Here is a 21,954-nt window from a genome sequence, read left to right on the forward strand (position 1 = left end):
TCTGGTCTAGCGATTTTGCAAAGGCTTTTAGATTCCTTGTCGATCTGTTTTTACATGCTACAAGCCAGACAAGTGGACTCGCATAGTTTTCATTGAAGCATGTTCTTATACAACATGGTGTTGCCGCCCATTCCAACATAGCATATTATTATTTGTAGTGCAGCAGCCATCTTATAACCAATCCCACCACACCTATGCATTCTTTAATATAGCATGAAACAGCTGACTAGACAATCTTAAATGGTTAAACTTTTATTATGTTGTTGTTATTGTATGTGATTTTATTAGTAATTAAATTTGCTGCTAAATAATCTTAATTCATGTTTGATATTGTAGTATAAACAATTTATGCTTTTGTAATATTATATAATATATATTTAGTTTAAATATATATAATAAATCTCATATTTAAATATGCCAAAAATATACAAATAGTAGGAAACCAGTTAAAATGTGACTTTAAAATTAAATAAAAGACAATTTTAACCCTACAAAACGACAAAATTATTTCAGTTACCACCAGTTTTTTGTTACTGAAACCAATTTAAATGCGAATTAAATTAAATTTCAATACCTATCCCATCAAAAGTAGTTTTTGTTTAAATGTAACTAGCCTAACCAATTTCACACCGTTTTACCACCTAAAATTTAAGGCTGCTTAAGTTGCAGTACTTTTTTGTTTGTATGTAACTGCTTTTACCCCACAAAATTCAAGGCTGCTTAAGTTACAGACTTTTTTGTTTGTACGTAACTGTAACCACTTTGTCTTTATTTTTCAGCATCAAGTTACGTTGACCTCGACCGTAACTGTTCTCGTGGTTGGTTCTCGTGTAAAGAGGGGCTACTTTGGTGTGTTCTGGATGAGTGGGTTTGTGACGGCGACATCGACTGTGAAGATGGGAGTGATGAGGAGAATTGTGGTGAGTTTTGGCGTGAATCATTTTTAGGGGGATTTTGACTGTCATGACAATTATTCCTTTGTTTGGTGAATGATGATTTTTGGCGGTTATTTTACTTTCTTCTGATTTTTTTATCTGATAAAAATTTGTTTTATTAAAGTGGGAAAACTAAAAAATCTGACGTGTATCATTCCGGCTTTTAAAACAAGGGTGACATCTTTTACCCTTCTGTGAGTGTAACTATTTTACAATAATCTCACCCAAGATTTTGTTAAAGGTTTAAAAACATGCCTTCTAATTCACATTTACATGTTTGACATTATACACCTCATAGGCTATTAATTAAAACATTGTTTATATATTTAGACCACAGAGATTGTGGGCCAGATTCTTTATCATGCGCTGGCAGATGTGTCTCATATGGTCTGGCTTGCAATGGGGCAATGGATTGCACTAATGGAGCAGATGAAGCCGAAAGAATTTGTGAGTCGTATTTTATTTTTTTACAAACTTTTTTTAATTTTTATTTGTACACCTGTGTTTTGTGAATTTTATTTTTACATTAATTGCTAACTTTTTTATATATAATATCGATAAATAATTATACAGTTATTTATATTAGATAATTTTTGTATAGTAATAAGTAGGCTAATTTTTTGTCACATTAAAAACATTTTAGGTTTTATATTGTTTTAAAAAATAGCATGTGTTCATGTGTTATTTATAAAACATTCAAACTCAAAACATTTTATTATTTTATAGGCTGGGATTTAAAAAAATAGCTTATATCTATGTGTCATTCTGTTATTTGTACTGGGTTAGTTAATATTCTGAAAATCACATTCCAATCATCATATGCATTATGGCATTACTTTAATATTTGAAAATCCGGCCTTTAAATTACAGCTGATAATTATACCCATAAGTGCATAGGCGCCGATTTTTTTAAATTGCAGAAGAGGCCACGTTTATGATGACGTCATTCGTTTTGCAGAAATTAGGAAAATACGGTATACGCGAGTTTTTTTCACTCGCGCCAAAACACGATTAAGCTATACTTTCCATGGCAGCAGTAACAATAACGGCGACTATTAAAGTTTGCCAAAGCTGCTGCCTATCGTTCATGCGGGTATGAAACTGGCAAAATCACACGGTCAAACTCGTTCGTCGTTCTTTGAAGGACGTTGTTCGTACGATACGCACACGAACATTAGTGACGCCTCAAGAAACATCAATGCTGTTGATTATTACATAGGTCTTAATTTTGTACAGATCTAATGTTTGAGGGGTTTTTAAAGCATTAAAACTGTTTGTAAATCGTTTTTAAGCGATTCGCAACATAGGCTTTGCCTGTCAATCGTTACTTTCGATGACGTATTAATTTTACGAGCAGCTAAAGTTTGTTCCAAAATATGTAGCAAGCACCTATGTCTGCAGATAGCTGTTAAAGTACTTAATTGAATCCAAGGACATCCGCCACGCACAAAGATTAAACCGTTAAGTTAAAGCTTTAATGTGTTTAATACAGACCAATGTATGTGTTATTTGTTTTATTTTAATACAGTCGTTGTATAACCGTATTTGCAAAGGCGCTAGCCATATACTCATAGCAAGCTGTTTTAAGTATAAAACTAACGTATGTTCACTTTTCGTTAAAGTTTTAATAAACAGTCTCCACCGTAAACGTACACTATTCAGTTTGCTTTCTCTTGGATTGCTAATAATGAACGCGTCAAACCGTATTATGACGTCAATAATCGACGCATCAAATAATAATATGACGCAAATAATCAGCGTGTGAATCGCTACTATGTCGTAACAAAGCATTATGCGTGGACGCGTGGTTGAGAAAAACATTACGGAAAATGATCGTTGTTACGCCAATCGATGGCGTAATAACTCAGTACGTTTGAATATACAGTTCTTTAGCTATTTGCGGGCTTAAAACGACTAGTTCTTTAATTTTAAACGGGTTTTATTAATAAAATGCAGTTATACGCAGAAGGTGCTGCACCGTTTGCATAATATCCAGAGTAGGCCGGCCTCGTCTGCACCATATAAAACGGCGCCCATGCATAAGTGCTTATTATCTATATAGTGGTCTTTCTGAATTGCATTTTAATTGGCCATTCAGGAAATATTTCAGTAATTCAAAGGCAAGCACTATAGCTCAATAATTAACGTGCCTACCTCTAGTTTAGAGGTTACTGAGTTCGAGGCTTGATGCTGCTACTATTGTGAGTGTATGTTTACTTGAGCAAGACACTTAAAATTGCTTCAGCCCAGAAAATTGTAATTTAGCGCAGTTTCATTAAGTGCAACTTTTTAGCGGGCACGAGGTGTATAAAACAGAACACCTGTGTTATAATGAATGTCATTACTCATGTCAGAATAAACAACTTACATTCAATTTATTCTTTTACAAAGCTAGCAAAACTAATATTCACTCTCAAAGTTACATATGTGAACTTGTAAGCGGGCACGAGGTGAATGAAACAAAACACCTATGGTAAAACAAAACACCTATGTAATTACGACTGTCATTACCCCACCACACAAGGTTAAATAAGTTACATTTATTCAATCATTCATTTCAAAAGCTTCATATTTATATACAGGTAATACAGGGAACACTTGTCCCTATTTTGGGTCAAGCTGTCTAACCAACACATCTATATGTGTGGCTTACCAACAACTTTGTGATGGGAATCCAGATTGTCCTGATAGAAGTGATGAAAGCACAGACTGTGAAGGTATAGTTTGTAACAAAAGATATGGTAGGGTGGGCAAAATGGGACACATTTTGATTCTATTTTATTAATATCCCCAAGAACATTCAATGAATTGTAAAACTGTATCCTGACGACTCCCATAGACTGTTATTAATTATTTAAAACACGATCAGGATATTTGAATATTAGGTGTCAAAGGTGTCTCGTCTCCCTCCACCCTATGAAATGAATGCTACGATAAAATAATATTAAATTACAACTTTGAATACAGTAGGTAATATAAAATAACTAAAACAAATTAGCAGCAAAATAAAAGTCGTTAAAATACACTATGGTTAAAAAAAGAATGATGATAAATAAAAGCATGGCTTCTAAACCTACAATACAAAATAAAAATAAAAACTCATTTTGAGTTGTATTTAATTTAAACAAATTAAGATGTGCTAAGACAATTTAATGTGTAGCCTATGTGGTTTACCATTTACTGTTTAAATAGCTGGAGATTAAATTTTGATACTTTCAGCATTTTAATAACGGTTCCAATTTTGTAAATTGTTATCAGCGTATGGTTGCTTTAATGTTGTTATAAGAGGGTCTGTTAAGCCACAAAAGCATTTTAAAATACCACAGCTATTTTATCCAAGTTAGGAGGGCTTAGAGACTGTTTTGATCTTTTAAAACATCTCAAATACCACTTATAAAACAGTTTAAATGCTCAATTTATGCTTTGATGCTTAATATGCAAATAGCCAAATACATAAGTTTTAGGTGTATAAAACATGATGTTCCTCGTCAGTTTCAATACAAACATTAGAGCTTATACATTATAATACAGTTGTCTTTATTTCTTTTGGTTTAGTTTTTAGACTGAACCTTTAGGATATAGATTAAATAAATATATATATAAATATTTTTTATTGTTGTTCTTCAGAGCTCCTGGAGCCAGGGTATACAGGTTTCCGATTATGCGATGCACTATCATGTGAACACGCATGTACATTTCTACCAGAAGGGCTACCAACATGTTACTGCCCTCCTGGGAGCATTCTTTACAATGATACTAAATGCAAACGTAAGGATAATACAATTTTGTTTTATTCATAAAACATCTGTTTTCTGTAGTAACTTGACTCAAAGTCACATATTTTAAACTGCAAAATGGGTAAAAGTTGGGAAATAATGCAATAGACTATGTTTTGTTCAAAGTCCCCTGGCATGGCTTGATTACCTTACTCATACAGAATAGAGGCGGCAAGAACCACACCAAATTATAAAAATAAATGCTTATTTTTAAAGTAATACATACAAATATGTATGCTTAATATTTTGCTATTTTTATATCTACTTTTATTCAGAGCTGTTTCATAAAAATAATTCTAACCTAGAAGTTCTAGTTTGTTTTCGGAAACTAACAACAGTTACAACACCTATTATGACTAGGAGTTTTACATGTTAAATCACTTCCAAGTAACTGCAACAGCACTTTTTCAGCCGCAAACATCTGCAATCTAACCAAGCCTTGCTCACAAACATGTGTACAAACATCGGGTTGGGAGTTTACTTGTTCTTGTATGGATAGTTTCTTCATTAATCCTCATAATTCATCCCATTGCTTAATTGAAGAAGGCAGCATCTTCCAATCTTCTGAACCGTATCTGATCGCTGCGTCGGATCAACAAATCCAGGTCAGGATTGTAGAAAATAGGTGTCATCTCATAGGGGGCATGTTTTCATTTTTTTGTAAGATCTGGAAAGAGATCACTGATTATGGATTATACTTTGCTTTGTTTTTGTATAGACACTTAACAAACAGCAGGGTAAAAGCTGGGGTGACATTGTTGAAATGCAGTTACACTCATAGTCACCAAACATAGGGAACCTCATTGATTAATGTGGTGAATGCAATATACTTTGGCTCTGCTTGTTTGTATAGACACCTAACAGCAGGGTAAAATATGGGTTGACATTGTTAAATAACATTTATACTCATAGTTGTCAAACATAGGGAACCTCATTGATTAATGTAGTGAATGCAATGTAATTTGCCCCTGTTGTATTGAACAGAACATTTCTTTTATAACAACTTTCCTTGCGCTGCCATGCGAGGATGAATAGGTTACATACGTGGTAGTTTGTAAGCAGGAACGAGGTGTATTAAAGAGAACACGTTATAGAGAAAATGTTATAGCAACTGTCATTTTCCCACAACGCGAAAGTAAGTATCTTACTATATTCATACATTCATAATTTTTTTACATTTCTTCAGTCATATAACATGGAGGGTCAACGGCAGCGTTCATTCAGTAGCAGTGTTGCACGAATATTACCCACAGTTGACTACAACACACATACTGCATACTGGATCAGCCATCCAAAATCAGGTCCGGCAAGACTGGTCAGTGCGTCACTGGATCATTTGAAAGAAACAGAAACTATTGAGTTACCATACAGCATTGACAGTAAGTATATTTTATATCAGTGGTTATATTCTATATGGGTGAGGTTCTACAGTGTTGGACCTAAGATATGGGTGAGGTTCTACAGTGTTGGACCTAAGATATGGGTGAGGTCCTACGGTGTGGGACCTAGATATGGGTGAGGTCCTACAGTGTGGGACCTAAGATATGGGTGAGGTCCTACGGTGTGGAACCTAGATATGGGTGAGGTCCTACGGTGTGGGACCTAGATATGGGTGAGGTCCTACGGTGTGGGACCTAGATATGGGTGAGGTCCTACAGTGTGGGACCTAAGATATGGGTGAGGTCCTACGGTGTGGAACCTAGATATGGGTGAGGTCCTACGGTGTGGGACCTAGATATGGGTGAGGTCCTACAGTGTGGGACCTAGATATGGGTGAGGTCCTACGGTGTGGAACCTAGATATGGGTGAGGTCCTACGGTGTGGGACCTAGATATGGGTGAGGTCCTACGGTGTGGGACCTAGATATGGGTGAGGTCCTACAGTGTGGGACCTAAGATATGGGTGAGGTCCTACGGTGTGGGTCCTAGATATGGGTGAGGTCCTACGGTGTGGGACCTAGATATGGGTGAGGTCCTACAGTGTGGGACCTAGATATGGGTGAGGTCCTACAGTGTGGGACCTAAGAGTCTTGGGCTATGGTTATATTATAATTCTATTCATATTTTTTTTACCAAATGTAAGGATAAAAGAGAATAAAAAAATATCCTTACCTTAGCCCAACCTACTATATCCTTATAACTAAGATTTTTTTCATAAAGATTGCCAGATAGCAGTAGACTGGGTTACGGGCAACATATATTTTCTAAACACGAAAGACGAACACATATTCGTGTGCAGTGTTACGCAACCAATATCATGTATATCACTCCTGCAACAAAATAAACCGGCAACACTGTTAGAAATGACGCTGGATGCATATGCAGGGTGAGTAGTAGACTAGTAGAGTGCCTTATACACTATGAAAATAGGAATATGCATTAAAATTTTCTTAGTCGAATAGTTATCTATATGGTGGCATCTAGCCTTTTTTAGGCTCAAAAGCATGAGTGTCACGTTTTTTAGATTTTTAACAAAATCTTGGCTAACATTGTTAAAATACAGTTATACTTATAGTTGTAAACTATAGGGGACCTCACTGATTAATGTGGTGAACGCAAAAAAGTAACTCAAAGGAAATGTGTTTATTATTAAACTAAATACCTATCAGAAATTTCCCTTTAAAATCTATGTTGAAAATATAAATTTCGATTCTACACAGATACATATTCTACTTTGAGCATGGTACTTACTCGAAAATAAACAGACTTGACATGGACGGTACAAATTACCAAAACATTGTTAAGATAAGCCTAAGCTATGCACAAGGGTTAACTGTAGATCCTTATGGAGAACGACTTTATTTTTTCGAGTTACATGGCGGTAAGTTTTCACATTGAAAATAACAAGTTTCCGAAATATTTATTATGCTGTATGAAATGAAATGAACAAATGATGAATAACTGAATGAATAAGAAAGTAAATGAATGCATAATGAATGGATAAATAAGTAAATGAATGAATGAATGAATAAATGAACAAATGAATAAGTAAATGAATAAATGAATGAGAAAATATACATGTTTTATATTGTATTCACATATCTTTACTCACACTCTTCTTCTAATTATATCTTAATTTGTTTAAATTAAACACAGCTTAATATGTGTTTATTCATACTATATTTTGTGGGTTTAACAGCAATGCTTTATTTCCAACTTTTACTTAGAAGGTTTTTACTTGTAGCGGGTATTTAATTTTTATATTTGGAAATTACGTAATTTTTCTATACAGGTTGTATACAGAGTGTTGACTATGATGGGAAATTTCGAACAAAATATTTTTGTTATAAGAAGAAACCAAATATGTTTGAAGCAGCATTTTTTAATGGTAAGTTATAACATTTATTATCATAACTTATGGTTGAATGCTTGATACTGGTACCTTTGGCAGCCTATGTATTCTTTGTCAAGATAATAAATATTGGGTTATTTTTTCACCAACTAGACTCAAATATTCTGTATAAACATTCCTACTTAATTTCTCTTATAGATTCCTTATACATAAGTGAAAACAAGAAGCAGTTATCACGACTTCAATTATGGGAAGCTAACCCTACCTTACGAGTATTAGCCAATACTTCTGCTGTTGAAACATTACGTGTTGTTCACCCACTAGTACAGAGAACAGGTATATATTACATGTGTTAATTAAGGTATATAAGACAGTGGAGTAAGATGGGACACCTTTAGCACATAAAATCAAAATATCCTGATCGTGTTTTAAACAATTAACAACGGTCTATGGGAGTCGCGAAAATACGGTTTTATAATTCTTTTGGCTATATTTTATTTACAAGAGATAACATATTTTAGGTTAACATAAAATAATATATTTTTAAAATAAATTAAAATACTATATTTTCAGTTTCCCATGTTAAATGTCATCATATGAATTGTCAACATATCTGTCTCATTGGCTCCACCAAGCGGGTGGGCACGTGTTTCTGTCGAGCTGGGTTTATTCTTAACAATGACAGTAGAACTTGTATACGTAAGTTGTAAATAACTTTTTTAAAATATAAATATTCATTTATAGGCATAACTATTTTGGGCATGATTGTTTGGCCTAGATTTTAAGAAAAGATTTCCTATAGTATAGATATATTACTTTGTGGTAGCACCCTTGTTGGGGTAATCAGCCTCTGGCTTAAATCTTAGGGTCCCATATCTTGCCGTATATATATGTTTGAATAATGTATAATAAAATAAATATTACCTGTTACTTCTGCTACCAGGCATAATGTAATATGTAAAAAATCTTTCAACGGCTCATTGGCTTTGAAAAAACATCTCTTGCTGGATGGCAGACAATACAATGAAAATACAATATGTTTTTATGCCAGATGAGCAGATAAAAAGTGTTTATAAATAATGCTGACAAGACATTTTCTCTCTAGGTCCTCCTAGTGGAGATGTCTACCTCCTCATTAGCAAAGGACATCCAGGAGAAATCAAAGGCATCCCATTATTCCATGAGCCACAAGAAAATTATTCACCTGTCGTGCCAATCGAGAATTTAAAGGGACCAAGGGGTTTAGACTACTACAGGTGAAATTTAGATAATATGTATAGTTGATAGTCTTTATTTCTGTGTGTTTTGGTTATATGACAAAATCTGGGGTGTTAGTATAGTTGTATCTTAATATAGTTGTAAACTTGTATCTTGTAAATGAACATCAGTTTTTGGTTATATTTACGTATATTGTATATAAAACAGCAATTTTTTTGTGTGTTTGGTTATGTATTTGTATCTAATGTTGTAAATATTCTTTGTGACTACCAAATAGGACGATAAAAGAGAGTGAAAGCAATAACCATACTTACCCAGCCTACTATATAACAAAGGGCTGGTAAGAATAAAAGCAAAGACATTAACACCAAAAACATAGGCACATATAGAGTAGAATATTTAATATTAATTGCATCTATTTCCCAATGCAGAGACACAAATGACGATGACTGGATTATATATTCACATATTGGAGAATATGAGATCAAAGCACATCGGATTAGAGATGGATTTTCACAGGTTTGTGCTATTTAAATGATTGTTACTTTACTTAGAAAAAACAGTTCAAGGTTATTGTTTTGTTGAAACTTTGTAAAACTAGCTGTTAAAAATACAAAGTGTCGGTCAAATACAACTTAAAGTATGTAAACACCTGTGAAAAGTGGTGCAACTAATTCAAGGTTATTGTTTTGTTGGAAAAAGTAGTTGTGAGCTTACTGAAACTTATATCAATACCTCTAAAAAGTGGTGCACCTCATTCATTCTTTATTCTGGCATTAAATACATACAAACAGCTCTACCCATTTAGGCTTTCTCAAATTTATATTTCTAGGTAATTTTTAATCAATCAGTTTATAACTGTGAGGGGCTCGCTATTGACTGGAGTAACGGCAACATGTTATGGACCGACGACGGGTATAAGACCATTAACATTGCATCATTGGCCCCACTGGGTGTGGGACCTCTGGGACACGGGCCTCAGTTTCTGCGGAAAGTTTTGGTGAACGGAGTAACAAGCCACCCAAGAGCAATAGTAGTGCATGAAGCAAGAAGGTGATTTGTGTATGGGTAAGGTCCTATGGCAAGACGTGCCATGGAACCTGAGATTTAGGCCAGCACTGTGGCACAGTCGTTAGCAATGCAAAACTAGTCTAAGGCTTGATGCTGCTACCATTGTGGGTGTATGTGTCCTTGAGCAAGACACCTAACAGCAATTTCTCCAACCCAGTGGTCGCTAATGGTTTGTCTAAATAGCCAGCCATAGATAAAATTTAAAAAATTTGCATGTATGTTTATTCATGTAAGCCTGATTTCGTAAAGTTTGGACGTTAACCTAACCAAGTTGCTCTTTAGTGTCATCTACTGGTCAGTATGGGAACCAATAGAAACGCCACAAACAAACTACGGAAAGATTGAAACTTCGTGGATGGATGGATCTCACAGAGAAATCTTATATACTGGTATATATATAATTTCTATATATAATAGGGTTTCTATGTGACTATGTATAATATGATTTCTATTTATAATAGGGTTTCTATGTTTCAGTATGCTTTGAAGTTAAATAAAGTAAGGTGAGGGAAGACGGCACGATTAGCACATAATATTCAAATATCCCGATCGTGTTTTAAACAATCAACAACGGTCTATTTGAGTCGTGAAGATACGGTTTTATAATTCTTTAAATGTTCTTTGTTCGGATAATAGAGTAGTGTCCCATCCTCCCCCACCCTACTATATACATAATATAAATATATATATTCATTTATTTTCAGGCAGTGATATACTATGGCCTAATGGTATAACAGTGGACACCCAAAGAGATGTGATTTATTACACTGAAGCATTTTATGACAAGATTGAAGCAATTCAACTTAATGGCAGAATCAAAACGGTACGTTTAACTATTAACTGTAATAAATTCTGCGATTCTATTTTGAATAAGAGACTGACGATGCGATTTAGGCGAAATATATATATTATACAATTGGTTGGACTTAACTATTGTCTGTAACATTTTCGTAGCGCCAGATCCTTAGACTGACTATTATGTGCATATTTGCTAAAACTTAAGCACTTACGGGTTGGAGAATGCTAAAGGAATTTCAATCTAGATTCTCAGTGAAAAGTAATTACTGTAAAAACAGCTTAACAAATAATTGAAATGCAGTAACACCTCCACCTAGTATATTACCTACGAAGTTATACTCTATTCTTTATAGGCATGGGCACCTAACTTTTTAAAATGCGGGGGAAAGGTATAGCTTGACCTTCATTCCTATAAAACAAATCTAACTTTTTTAAGACTTAATATATTTTCTTTCAGACAGTTATTTCCGGCACTGGTAATCAGTTTGGGCATCCATTTTCTATATCTTTGTTTGAAGGGGCTTCAAAAGACAACACTTTACAAGGCAGATACCTATTTGTAGCTGACTACAGATCTGGATTAATATACCGGTATAATCTGACTTCAAACCGGTCTGAACCAGTTATACTGCACAGGGAAAAACCGCCTGTGTTACAGGTAATGTCATGACTTAGACTGTGTTCTGTGTGGGCAGTGTCAGTTTTTTTTTAGTAGAATTTTAGTTTAGGGTAATATTGTTAAAATACAGTTACATTAATAGCCGTCAAACATAGGGAACCTCATTGATTAATGTGGTGAATGCAATATACTTTGGCTCTGCTTGTTTGTATAGACACCTAACAGCAGGGTAAAATTTGGGGTGACATTGTTAAAATACATGTACACTCATAGTTGTAAAACATAGGGAACCTCATTGAATAATGTGGTGAATGCAATATACTTTGGCTCTGCTTGTTTGTTTAGACACCTAACAGCAGGGTAAAATCTGGGGTGACATTGTTAGAATACAGTTACACTCATAGTTGTCAAACATAGGGAACCTCATTGATTAATGTGGTGAATGCAATATACTTTGGCTCTGCTTGTTTGTTTAGACACCTAACAGAGGGTAAAATCTGGGGTGACATTGTTAAAATACTAAATACAGTTACACTCCTAGTTGTCAAACATAGGGAACCTCATTGATTAATGTGGTGAATGCAATATACTTTGGCTCTGCTTGTTTGTATAGGCACCTAATCGCAGGGTAAAACTTAAATTTTGCTCAAAACTGGGGATGCCAAAACTATGATGTCACCCCTGTTTTAAAAGTTGGGTGGGTATTACCCCAGGCACCCCAACGTTACATCTATGATAGTGTGTTTGACATTTAGATTTTTTCTATGGCTTTGTCTGTCCTTTGAAGCTAACCATTTATTAATTACACCAATTCATTTACATCCTTTTAGTTACACTATTCTGTATATAGTAGGGTGGGGGAAGATGGGACACCTTTAGCACATAATATCCAAATATCCTGATCGTTTTTTAAACAATTAACAACGGTCCATAGGAGTCATCAGGATACGGTTTCATATTTTTTGAATGTTTTGTGTTTACTACCGATTGGGACGAGAGAGTAGATTGAAAGGTTGTTCCATCTTCCCCACTCTACCGTATAATAGCAAAACATTCACATGCATTTAATTAGGTTCCCCCATTTCCAGGTTATTGTATTCAACCCTCTATTTCGAGCCGGTCACAGTGCATGCTCTGAAGCCATGTGCACTGACTTATGTGTTTCTATACCAACATACCCACATTATAAGTGTCTTTGTCCTAATGGTGCGTCTCTTACGGCAGACAACCATACATGTACTGGTGAGATTTTAATTAGTTTCATCTTTTTTTCAAAGTCTGAAAAATTCTGGGATAGTGGTTAGAATGGTCAATGTTAGCCCAGAGGTTCTGCGTTCAAGGCTTGACGCCGCTACCATTGTGTGCGTATGTGTCCTTGGCAAAACACTTAACAGCAATTGCTTTAACCCAGTGGTCACTAATGTGCTGTCTAAATTGTCAGCCATGCATTAATTTTCAACATGAAAACTCTGGCATAAATCCCAGATTCCCTAACGTGTCTTGCATTTCCATATAATATTTTCTTGCAAAACTTTTTTTTGTATATTTTCCCCTGCATACATTCTATAATGTAAAACCCTCACAGACAAAGCCAACTACACGACAGTACCTTCATGTGCAGAGCAGCAGTTTCAATGCGATAATGGGATTTGTATCGTAAAGAAATGGGTTTGCGATGGCGACAATGACTGTCACGATAATAGCGATGAAAAAATTGAAATTTGTGGTAAGTTAGAAAAAAACTTGTGCCGTAATTTTTATTCATTTAAACAAGCAAATTCTTGATTTGTGAATGAAGTAGTACAGCATCAAAATTGGTAAACCTTTCCGTTTCCAACCCCCTTAAATTTTGGTCTTCAATGTTGAGACGCTTAACAGCAAGTAAAAATCTGTTTTAAGCTTTAAAATTGTGTTCTAAAACATATGCTGTCAGCCTATCACCACTGTTTCAATAATCAATATAGGGACAAAAACTTTTAAAAATCAGGGCAGGCAGGGATAGATGGACCATCTTACCTTACAATACTATGTCTCATTTTCCATTTCCACAATATCGCAAAGGGTTTTGATATAAATTTTGTTTCTATTAGAAATTTAATTAAATTAAAATGAATGGCTCAATAAAGTTATTAATATTCAATTCCTTTTGAATTTTGTTAACCGTATTATTTCCCAGCTAAGAAGAACTGTAGTGATGGTTGGTTCCTATGCAGTAATTCGAGTGTTTGTATTCTATCACGGTGGGTTTGCGACGGGGAATCTGACTGCCCTGGAGGGGAAGACGAGACGCCCAGGGTCTGTCGGGGCCGCTCGTGCCCCTCTGGGCAATTCTTGTGCCCCTCGGGCCTTTGTATCCCTGATATATGGAGGTGTGATTTGGATGACGATTGCCACAACGGGTTCGATGAATCCGATAATTGCAGTAAGTTAACATGGAAATAGTATAAAATGTAATATCTGCGCAACTTAAGGTGTATTTTTTTATGAAATGTCCACAAAACAATACCCTTGAATTGGTTGCACCATTTTGCACAGGTGTTTAAATAAGTTAAGTTGTATTTGACTGACAATAAATCCATTTTACTTTACCTAAGATCTGAATTTATTCCAGCATATGCAAGTTGTCGGACTGGGGTTGAGTTTTCGTGTTTGTCGGGTCGGTGTATCGCCCTCGAGTGGGCATGTGATGGAGAAGACGACTGTGGTATGTTGTTTCTATTTTAAAAAATGATATTTCTATTTTGGGAAAAATGTTTGTTTTCACGTGGTAGGGCAATGGCAGTCGTTAACAAGGGTGTTCTGTTTCCTACACCTGTCTTAGTCTTAGCATAGAATGAACTGCTGAAAGATATTTCTGAAAGTTAAATATCTTACTTAACATTACAGGCACCCACAATAGCCATATATTTCTTACAATACACATATATAGGACTTTATATTCGTTTAACAGGTGATGGTTCAGATGAAGAAGATTGCTCGGCCACTACTACGCCTTCTACTGCCACCAAGTGTGCTGAGAATGAGATGCAGTGTAGTAACGAGACATCGCTTGCCAGGTGCATGCCCTCTAGGTGGCGCTGTGATGGAGACGAAGATTGTCCTGATGGAAGCGATGAAGCTGGCTGTCGTGAGTGTATTTCATAAATATCCTGTATAACTTATAAATATTGCATATACTATTATAAATATATGTAACTTGCCATGAATATGCTGGGTACTATAGTCTATTGGACAAAATATGTACAAAAATCTTGCCCAATATTCTTTCTTATAGCAATTCTTACCGCTTCTACATTTAGTAAGATATATGCAGTGCAGTAGCACCCTCTGTGTTGGAGTAATGAGCCAACTCTGGTTTAAATCCTAGGTCCCATGGCTTGCCACACTGTAGGACCTCACCCATATAGAATAGAATGTGCATATACAATGTTAGGGTAATGGGCCAACTCTGGTCTAAATCCCAGGTCCCATGGCTTGCCACACTGTAGGACCTCACCCATATAGAATAGAATGTGCATATACAATGTTGAAATAATGGGCCAACTGTGGCCTAAATTCCAGGTCCCATGTCTTGCCACACTGTAGGACCTCACCCATATAGAATATACCAGAATTTACAATGATTTTTTCCACAGCACCATCAATCCATAGATGTGGGTACGGGCTGTACCTTTGTAATTCCACAAGCAAATGTATATTAGAAGCTTGGGTATGTGATGGAGCAGATGATTGCTATGATGGATCTGATGAAGCAAACTGTGATTGCCCACAAAATATAACCAGCAAATATCAACAGGTTAACTGCATTCATACTAATTTTTAAATATACCGTTGGGTTGAACATTTTTTAATTGTTTTTAAATAAATGAGTATAACTTGTTTAACTGTATTTCCCGCGAAATCTAACTGATTTAGGTTAACTGCTTGTAATACTTATTTCTAAATATACTGTGGGGTTAATAGTGTTTTTAATGGTTTTTGAATGAATGAATGTAACTTGTTTATCTTTGTGTAGGGGTGTAACAAGGGTGTTCTGTTTCATACACTTGTGCTCGCTTACGTTTTACCATGTATGTAACTTTATGGTTGGTCAGCGGCAGTCATACATGTTATAACAGTGTTTGTAACACAGGTGTTCTATACACCATGTGCCTGTTTAGAGTACCAAAAATAGCAGCGTTGAGCCTCGAACTCATAACCTCTGGCTTCAGACAATCATGCTAGCCACTGTGCCCAATTTAACTTTTTAACTTGTGTTTATTTTAACTGTCTATTAATGGTTTATTAATATGTAATCATTAATAAAGTTATCATATAAGTTTCTATCATATAAGTTTCTCTATAGATTTATTTTATTTTCACATAGATTCGTTGCATAACTGTCATTGGCAAAAGTGACTGCGTGAATAAGTGTGATCATAACGTGGATTGTATAAGTGGACAAGATGAACTGAATTGTAAGTTTTCCACATTGAAAACATATTTATATAACCACATAAATGCCATGTTTTTTTAAACACAAAATTTAAAGTAATAAATAAATTAAGTAATGTATAGTACTGTTGGGTAAGATGGATACCGTTAGCACATAATATCCCATATATCCAATACACAACTTAACAATTCTTTGTACAGTTACCAGTTTTTAGCAATTTAACAATTCTGTCAACATTTGCAGGCAACCACGGGGTATGTGCCAACTCGGGATGTAGTCACTCATGCACGCCGACGAACACAGGGTTTGAATGCTCGTGTCCGAAAGGAAAAGAGTTGTCATCAGATCATGCCACTTGTCAAGGTAATTATCACTTAATCCTAGGTGATCTTCACAATCCATATCAATTCCTAAGTTTATATTTTAAGAATTGTGTTCGGCCTGTTTTTAGCGCCAATTTATGTTTTATGAATTGAGATTCTCTGGCCAATCCCACATTTTTACAAATAAGCATTTTCTAAAAATTTTTTCATTAGTTAACATATATTACAAGTTGTAAACATACTTACTATGCCACAGATATCGACTATTGTCGGCACCGTGGCACCTGCGCACACATATGCCACACCACGCCACGTGCATATCATTGTTCATGTCATAAGAACTGGAAGATTGATCGTTATGATGTCACCAAGTGTGTTTATGACAAACCAGCCCCGCCCCCTTTTATTATTTTCAGCAACAAAAGATCATTAAAATAGTGAGTTTCTTTGTTTGTTTATTTTAAGTAAGTGTATTTTTTTGTTTATTTTAAAAGTAGATACACCCAGGCCCCAGGGTATAACTTAACAGTGAGCATGAGGTGTATAAATACACCATGTGTGTCTGGTGTATAAGAAGACACCCATGTTATAACTCAACAGTGAGCATGAGGTTTATGAATACATCATGTATGTCTGGTGTATAAGAAAACACACATGTTATAACTCGACAGCAAGCATAAGGTACCCCCTTTACACACAGCATGGAGTTAAACACAACCAGCATTCACGAAAACGAGCGAAAGAGAAAATTTCAATATCTGGTTGAAGGATTCCGTCAAGTACTTGGCCTGGATTTTCACTACCATAGGAACCTTATATTTTTCACTGACATCATTCAAGATACGATAACAAGAGCTACATTAACTTACAACGCAGAAGGTATATAGTAGTTTGTTATATAAGAAACATTACATTAATTTTAAAGTTAAGTTTGCACTAATATGGATAATTCTATCAAGTATTTCCCTTTTTCTTTTCCATGATAATATGAAGCCAATTCTCCAACCTTACCCTTTTATCCTAACCTCTCCTAGTGTTCACAAATTTCTTCTCAATTCTCTTCTAAGTAAAGTATACTTTTTCATAATTTATCAAATGTTATTTCTCCAGACAACTCTCTCACATTAAGTGACCAGCAAGCCATCATTACACAAGGCATAATGACTCCTGAAGGAATTGCAGTTGACTGGATGAACGACAAAATATACTTCGTTGAATCCACACTAAACCAGATACAAATGGCCACCCTAGAAGGAAATATGCGAACCGTGGTTGTTGCCGAACAATTGGTTAACCCAAGGGGTGTAGCGGTTGACCCAAGATTTGGGTAAGTACCAATAAGTAATATTCGTTTTTGTTAATAAGGGTCAAATTTTATAATTGATGTACGAAGAGGTTCTTGCTGAGCTGAATCTAAATTTCCTAATTTGAGTTCAAAACGGTATACTGTTTTTGTTGGTCAGACTAATATTCACCCACAAAGTTCTATACGTGGTAACTCGCAAGTGGTAACGAAGTGTATGAAACAGAACAACAATTTTGTAAAATATTTGTTTCAAATTTACTTTATAAGATATCTATATTTACTTATAAGATATCTATTTTATTTTATAAGATATCTGTTCTGGACGGACTGGGGAGTTGGAAATTCTCGGGTCGAGCGTTCAACCCTCGCAGGAGACGATCGTGTACAAATATGGAAAGCTGATGGAGATGGTGATGGATGGCCTAATGGACTTACTATTGATTATATGGAGAACAGAGTTTACTGGGCCGATGCCAAGTATGTGGACATCTTGCTTCTTTTTTTAATTAAACACACCTTTAAGATTAAATTAAAATAAATTAACAAATCTTTAAAATTAAATCAGAGTTTAAATAGAAAAAATTAACTATAGTATTTTAACAATTCATCATTTAGTTTAAACGCTCTGACCACATTGAGATTCAATCATGTTTTACAGCTTTTATAAAATGTTTATTTGTAATATATGAAGATCTTATGTGTTTTAATGTGGTTTTCTTTACCCCTTTAACTGCCACTGGTGTATTTAGTAATATTACGTATCGTTTAGTAGCTATAACATCATCAAATATGATGTAATGGCTTGGTAATCATATGACATTTTTGGTCGTTAAAATAATATAGAAAATTTGTCAATATAGAAATAGAAAATTTGTGTTTTCAAATTAATCATGTGATTATAAATAATTATGACATCATAGGTATGACATCATCTGGTCATCAAAATACGACGCTTCAGATCATGTGATGGCAGTCCAGCGTGTTGATTGGTTGACCCACCCCTTTGGGGTCACGACCTTTAATGACCTCGTCATCTGGACGGACTGGCGAACCACGGTGATCGCTAGCGCCAACAAGTGGACAGGGGAAAACTCGACGGTGATTGAGCTGGGATATAATCCTCCACTGGATGTGAAGGTTTATCATGAGAGTCGACAACCAATGTTTATTAATGATACTTCACAAGGTAAGTTGGTTATACTGATATTATAACATTGGCTGCGGTTTTATTCATCATAGAATATTATGATGTTACTTCTCAATTTGCTACCGGGCATAGTTTAAAATAAACTCATATCATAAGAGTAGGAAACCAATTTTTATTAATGATACTTCACAATGTGAGTTGGTTTTTATAACATAGGCTGTGGTATTATTCATAGAGTAATATGCTGTTACTTGTGCAACCAGGCATAATGTAGTGTAGACTTTTATTTTAAAAGATTCCTACTGTATTTACCCTTTATGAACACCACATCAGGGTCAGATTTGCGGATTTCTATTGTTTTATAATATTTTAACTATTTCAGCGCCCAACAACCCCTGTCTGAACCACACATGCGAAGGGTTGTGCATTCCTGTGCCAACCGCCACTGCCAACCACTTGACACACAAATGTTCTTGCCCGCATTTTTACAAGCTCTCTACAGACGGAGTTTCCTGCGAAAAAATCCAAAATTTTCTACTTTTTTCACATTTTATTGAGGTAAGATTATGAGAATGAATGAAAACTGATTTATTCTTGTGTGTTGAGGTATTGACAGTCGTTATGTGACCGCTTCAAGTTATCACGCATATAACTTTGTGGTATTGATAGCAATTTGCTATTTTCATAATTGTAAACTTATTCTAATGTATATATATATAGTTTCTATGGTAGAACTATGAACACACCATGAAACCAAGGATTTAGATCTAAGTTTTACCTAAAATTCTAGAACATTGAGTAATATTACATATTACCGTATTTTTAACAACATACCATTATTACATCACAGATTCAAGGCATGCGATTGGACAATTTGAATTTCAGTGCCATACAAGCCCTTTCGTCACCTGACGTTGGTCGAGCCACCCGGTTGGCCCATGACTGGTCACATGACCGAATATATTGGCCTGACTCTAAATCTGAGGAAATTAAGAGTTCGTTTATAAATGGATCCGATGTCACAACTGTTGTAGATACTGGTGAGTCACTTTGTTCATTATGACTAAGCAAAAATGAAGGCAAATTAAACGTGGTAACTCGTAAATATATGAAATAATAATCACCTACAAAGTTCTATATGTGGTTAGTTATGACTATGCAAATGTGATCGAAAATTAATAATACAGTTTGGTTCTTTTTTAATGTCATATTGCTGCTACCATGGTGGGCGTTTGTGTCTTTTGGCAAGATTCCTCCAATCCATTGATAAATATGTAAGCGGGCACGAGGTGTATGAAACAGAACACCCTTAATAGGGACTGTCATTGCTCCGCCACGCGAGGATAAATAAGTTATATTCAGAACCTAAAAGCAGGTACGAGGTGTATGAAACAGAACATTTGTGTTATAACGACTGTCGTTGCCCCGCCACGCGGGGAATTCAGAACTTAAAAGCGGGCACGAGGTGTATGAAACAGACCACCGGTGTTATAACGACTGTCACTGCCTCGCCACGCGTGGATTATTGTGTTGCATTCATGCAGACTTTTATAACCTTTATTATTATTTTTTATTTTTACTTTTTTTTATAAAATTATAAACAAAAAAGTTTTCATTTTTCCCCAGACTCAGCAAATGTATTTGGATTAGTAGTTGACCCTCTACATAAGACTATATACTGGACATCATACATTGAACTAAGTTATGCACCAAACAAGAAGCTGATAAACTCATATGTCATGGTGGCTTCTTTGGATGGCAGGTATTGGAATAATAAACTTAATCATGCAGCAATAGCTCTCATATAACTCAAATGAAGTTAGTTTTAAACTATTAGACATAAAATCTTGTAGGCCATAAAAAGCTTGTAAGTTGTAACCATTATATTTTTCAGTTAGAATTGTTTAATTTTCCGTTTAAAATAAAAAAAATGCACCTTAGTTTTTTCTAAAAATGGATTTTACCCTGCTGTTAGGTGTCTATACAAACAAGCAGAGCCAAAGTATATTGCATTCACCACATTAATCAATGAGGTTCCCTATGTTTGACAACTATGAGTGTAACTGTATTTTAACAATGTCACCCCAGATTTTACCCTGCTGTTAGGTGTCTATACAAACAAGCAGAGCCAAAGTATATTGCATTCACCACATTAATCAATAAGGTTCCCTATGTTTGACAACTATGAGTGTAACTGTATTTTAACAATGTCACCCCAGATTTTACCCTGTTGTTAGGTGTCTATACAAACAAGCAGAGCCAAAGTGTATTGCATTCACCACATTAATCAATGAGGTTCCCTATGTTTGACAAGTATGAGTGTAACTGCGTTTTAACAATGTCACCACAGATTTTTTTCTTAAAATTTAAAAATTCTACACCTACAGGAAATTGTGAACAGTCTGTTTTTCCGTAATTATAAAGCACCAAATCTTTAAATTACAAATGTTTATTCAGATATAAATACCAGTTGGGGGGCCCAGGTTGGGAAAACGTGAGTCGACCTAAATACCTTACATCCGATGTCCAACATGCTATGCTTTACTTCACCGATGATTTTGGAGTATATAGTGTTTCTATGGATGGCTCGAACCTGCAACAAGTAATATTGTGATGTCATAGTTGTTAATATGATAAAGTAGTATAAAATATGAAATATGTAAAAAATTACATCACAAACAATTAAAAGCATTCTTTTAAAACTTTTTTATAATTTTTAGATTTCGAATTTTAAAAATGCTTCAGACCTACGTTACCATGACAACACACTCTACTGTGTTCACAACGGTTCAGTCAAAGTCATAGAAACAACATTATGTGGTGGATTTCGGTGCACTAGAGATTTACATATACCTGCTACTATGATTGCATTGTGGGGTGAAAGAATGTGGGTTTATGATGATGATAAAGGTGATTATGATGTCAGAAATAATAGTAATATGTTTGGAATCACAGTACAAAAGGTTATGTCTGCTTATAAGTCGCTTAAGTTCCCACCCACGAGGATATAAATGACCAAACCAACCAAAAGTCAT

The 21,954-nt window shown here is 35.1% G+C and overlaps 1 protein-coding gene across 1 annotated transcript in view; it reads left to right on the forward strand.

The window, feature by feature from the left end:
- Window positions 1-21,954, forward strand: part of LOC149725799 (prolow-density lipoprotein receptor-related protein 1-like) — a 64,027-nt gene that overhangs the window by 1,243 nt on the left and 40,830 nt on the right. The window contains exons 2-36 of the mRNA XM_089891429.1: window positions 780-920; window positions 1,266-1,382; window positions 3,518-3,652; window positions 4,563-4,703; window positions 5,123-5,316; window positions 5,898-6,090; window positions 6,871-7,036; window positions 7,371-7,531; window positions 7,943-8,038; window positions 8,201-8,338; window positions 8,576-8,701; window positions 9,108-9,258; window positions 9,652-9,739; window positions 10,053-10,273; window positions 10,574-10,680; window positions 10,996-11,114; window positions 11,547-11,747; window positions 12,797-12,950; window positions 13,294-13,434; window positions 13,885-14,130; window positions 14,320-14,412; window positions 14,659-14,835; window positions 15,344-15,504; window positions 16,075-16,165; window positions 16,387-16,506; window positions 16,723-16,903; window positions 17,167-17,345; window positions 17,577-17,793; window positions 18,082-18,249; window positions 18,693-18,958; window positions 19,302-19,477; window positions 19,770-19,959; window positions 20,546-20,681; window positions 21,377-21,521; window positions 21,640-21,829. Of these exons, the coding sequence (XP_089747555.1) occupies window positions 780-920; window positions 1,266-1,382; window positions 3,518-3,652; window positions 4,563-4,703; window positions 5,123-5,316; window positions 5,898-6,090; window positions 6,871-7,036; window positions 7,371-7,531; window positions 7,943-8,038; window positions 8,201-8,338; window positions 8,576-8,701; window positions 9,108-9,258; window positions 9,652-9,739; window positions 10,053-10,273; window positions 10,574-10,680; window positions 10,996-11,114; window positions 11,547-11,747; window positions 12,797-12,950; window positions 13,294-13,434; window positions 13,885-14,130; window positions 14,320-14,412; window positions 14,659-14,835; window positions 15,344-15,504; window positions 16,075-16,165; window positions 16,387-16,506; window positions 16,723-16,903; window positions 17,167-17,345; window positions 17,577-17,793; window positions 18,082-18,249; window positions 18,693-18,958; window positions 19,302-19,477; window positions 19,770-19,959; window positions 20,546-20,681; window positions 21,377-21,521; window positions 21,640-21,829 (5,526 nt within the window). The remainder of the gene's footprint in view (window positions 1-779; window positions 921-1,265; window positions 1,383-3,517; window positions 3,653-4,562; window positions 4,704-5,122; window positions 5,317-5,897; window positions 6,091-6,870; window positions 7,037-7,370; window positions 7,532-7,942; window positions 8,039-8,200; window positions 8,339-8,575; window positions 8,702-9,107; window positions 9,259-9,651; window positions 9,740-10,052; window positions 10,274-10,573; window positions 10,681-10,995; window positions 11,115-11,546; window positions 11,748-12,796; window positions 12,951-13,293; window positions 13,435-13,884; window positions 14,131-14,319; window positions 14,413-14,658; window positions 14,836-15,343; window positions 15,505-16,074; window positions 16,166-16,386; window positions 16,507-16,722; window positions 16,904-17,166; window positions 17,346-17,576; window positions 17,794-18,081; window positions 18,250-18,692; window positions 18,959-19,301; window positions 19,478-19,769; window positions 19,960-20,545; window positions 20,682-21,376; window positions 21,522-21,639; window positions 21,830-21,954) is intronic.

Source organism: Ciona robusta, chromosome 13, assembly GCF_009617815.1.
Source record: "Ciona robusta chromosome 13, ASM961781v2".
NCBI lineage: Eukaryota > Metazoa > Chordata > Ascidiacea > Phlebobranchia > Cionidae > Ciona > Ciona robusta.